General features: G+C 54.8%; 1 protein-coding gene across 1 annotated transcript in view; it reads left to right on the forward strand.

Annotated features, from left to right (window-relative positions):
- LOC143278034 (atrial natriuretic peptide receptor 1-like) overlaps positions 1–2,500 on the forward strand; it is a 333,197-nt gene that overhangs the window by 273,021 nt on the left and 57,676 nt on the right. Inside the window, exon 8 of the mRNA XM_076583046.1 lies at positions 1,297–1,381. Coding sequence (XP_076439161.1) covers positions 1,297–1,381 — 85 coding nt within the window. The remainder of the gene's footprint in view (positions 1–1,296; positions 1,382–2,500) is intronic.

Genomic DNA, 2,500 nt, shown 5'->3' on the forward strand with positions numbered 1-2,500 from the left:
GTGATTGAGTGAGTGGGTGGGTGGGTGGGTGGGTGGATTAGTGGGTCAGTGAGTTGGTGAGTGATTGGAGGAGTCAGTGAGTGAGCGAGTGAGTGTGCCAGTGAATGGCTGGGTGAGTGAGTGAGTGAGTGAGTGATTTGAGGAGTCAGTACGTGGGTCAGTGGGGGAGTGAGTGGGTGGGTGGGTGAGTGATTGATGAATGAGTTAACGGGTGAGTGAGTGAGTTGGTGAGTGAGTAAGTGTGTGAGTAGGTGTGTGGGTGGGTGGGTGAGTGAGTGATTTGAGGAGTCAGTAAGTGTGTCAGTGGGAGAGTGAGTGGGTGGGTGGGTGAGTGAGTGATTGATGAATGAGTTAACGGGTGAGTGAGTGAGTTGGTGAGTGAGTAAGTGTGTGAATGGGTACGTGGGTGGGTGAGTGAGTGATCTGAAGGGTCAGTAAGTGTGTCAGTGGGAGAGTGAGTGGATGGGTGGGTGGGTGAGTGATTGATGAATGAGTTAACGGGTGAGTGAGTGAGTTGGTGAGTGAGTAAGTGTGTGAGTAGGTGTGTGGGTGGGTGGGTGAGTGAGTGATTTGAGGAGTCAGTAAGTGTGTCAGTGGGAGAGTGAGTGAGTGAGTAAGTTAAGGGGTGGGTGAGTAAACGGGTGAGTGATTGGCGGAGTCAGTGAGTGGGTGAGTGAGCGAGTTGGTGAGTGAGTGGGTGAGTGAGTGAATCAGTGAGTGAGTGGGTGGGTGAGTTAGGTAACGGACGAGTGAGTTATAGGTTGAGTAAGTGAGTTGGTGAATGAGTGAGTGGGTGGATGAGTGAGTGGGTGGATGAGTGAGTGAGTGGGTGGGTTGGTGAATGAGTTAGTTAACGGGTGAGTGAGTGATTGACTGAGCGAGTGCGTGACTGGGTGAGTGAGTAGGTGAGTGAGTGGGTAAATGAGTGAGTGAGTGATTGAGTGAGTGGGTGGGTAGGTGAGTGAGTGAGTGAGTGAGTGATTCATTGATCGATCGATTGATTGATTGATAGATCGGACGGTCAATCGGTTGGTTGGTTGGTTGGTTGGTTGAAGGGCTGATTAATTGTTAATCATACATCCATTTATTGTATTTGGACTGGTTCTTTGACTTGTTGATTAACTGAGGATCAGTGACTTATCTGATTGATTTTACTTCTTTTTTTGTCTTTCTTGATTTGTTTTTTTCACAGTTGAAACATTTGGTCACACTGTAACCTTGCTCGTAATGTTCGTGCGCATTCGGGGTGTTTCTATTTATTCATTTATCGGCGCGTCCGTCTGTGTGTCCGCTCAGAGCCGTTCCCAGAGTATGCCATCGTCATCATCGTCCTTGGGTCCCTCCTCCTCGTCGTTCTCATCATCACTTTCTTCGTCTACAGGTGAGTGTGATGTGCATAGCACTGCATTGCGTGGTGTTGTGTTGGGGTGTGGTGTGGTGTGGTGTGTGGTGTGGTGTGTGGTGTGGTGTGGTGTGGTGTGGTGTGGGGTGGTGTGGTGTGGTGTGGTGTGGTGTGGGGTGGGGTGGTGTCGGGGTAGTATGGTGTGATGTTATGTGGTGTAGTGTGGTGTGGTGTGGTGTGGGGTGGTGTGGTGTGGGGTGGGGTGGGGTGGGGTGGTGTCGGGGTAGTATGGTGTGATGTTATGTGGTGTAGTGTGGTGTGGGGTGGTGTGGTGTGGTGTGGTGTGAGGTGGTGTGGTGTGGTGTGGGGTGGTGTGGTGTGGTGTGAGGTGGTGTGGTGTGGGGTGGGGTGGTGTGATGTGGTGTAGTGTGGTGTGGTGTGGGGTGGTGTGGTGTGGTGTGGTGTGGGGTGGTGTCGGGGTAGTATGGTGTGATGTTATGTGGTGTAGTGTGGTGTGGGGTGGGGTGGGGTGGTGTGATGTGGTGTAGTGTGGTGTGGTGTGGTGTGGGGTGGTGTGGTGTGGTGTGGGGTGGTGTGGTGTGGTGTGGTGTGGTGTGGTGTGAGGTGGTGTGGTGTGGGGTGGGGTGGGGTGGTGTCGGGGTAGTATGGTGTGATGTTATGTGGTGTAGTGTGGTGTGGTGTGGGGTGGGGTGGTGTGGTGTGGTGTGGGGTGGGGTGGGGTGGTGTGGTGTGGTGTTGGGTGGGGTGGGGGTGGTGTCGGGGGTAGTATGGTGTGGTGTGGTGTGGTGTGGTGTGGTGTGGTGTGAGGTGGTGTGGTGTGGTGTGGGGTGGGGTGGTGTCGGGGGTAGTATGGTGTGGTGTGGTGTAGTGTGGTGTGGTGTGGGGTGGGGTGGTGTGGTGTGGGGTGGGGTGGGGTGGTGTGGTGTGGGGTGGGGTGGTGTCGGGGTAGTATGGTGTGGTGTGGTGTGGTGTGGTGTGGTGTGGTGTGGTGTGGTGTGGGTGGGTGGGGTGGGGTGGTGTGGTGTGGGGTGGGGTGGTGTCGGGGTAGTATGGTGTGGTGTGGTGTGGTGTGGTGTGGGGGTGGGGTGGGGTGGGGTGGGTCGGGGTGGGGTGGTGTCGGGGTAGTATGGTGTGGTG

The sequence above is a fragment of the Babylonia areolata genome, chromosome 35 (genome assembly GCF_041734735.1).
Source record: "Babylonia areolata isolate BAREFJ2019XMU chromosome 35, ASM4173473v1, whole genome shotgun sequence".
NCBI classification, from domain to species: Eukaryota; Metazoa; Mollusca; class Gastropoda; order Neogastropoda; family Buccinidae; genus Babylonia; species Babylonia areolata.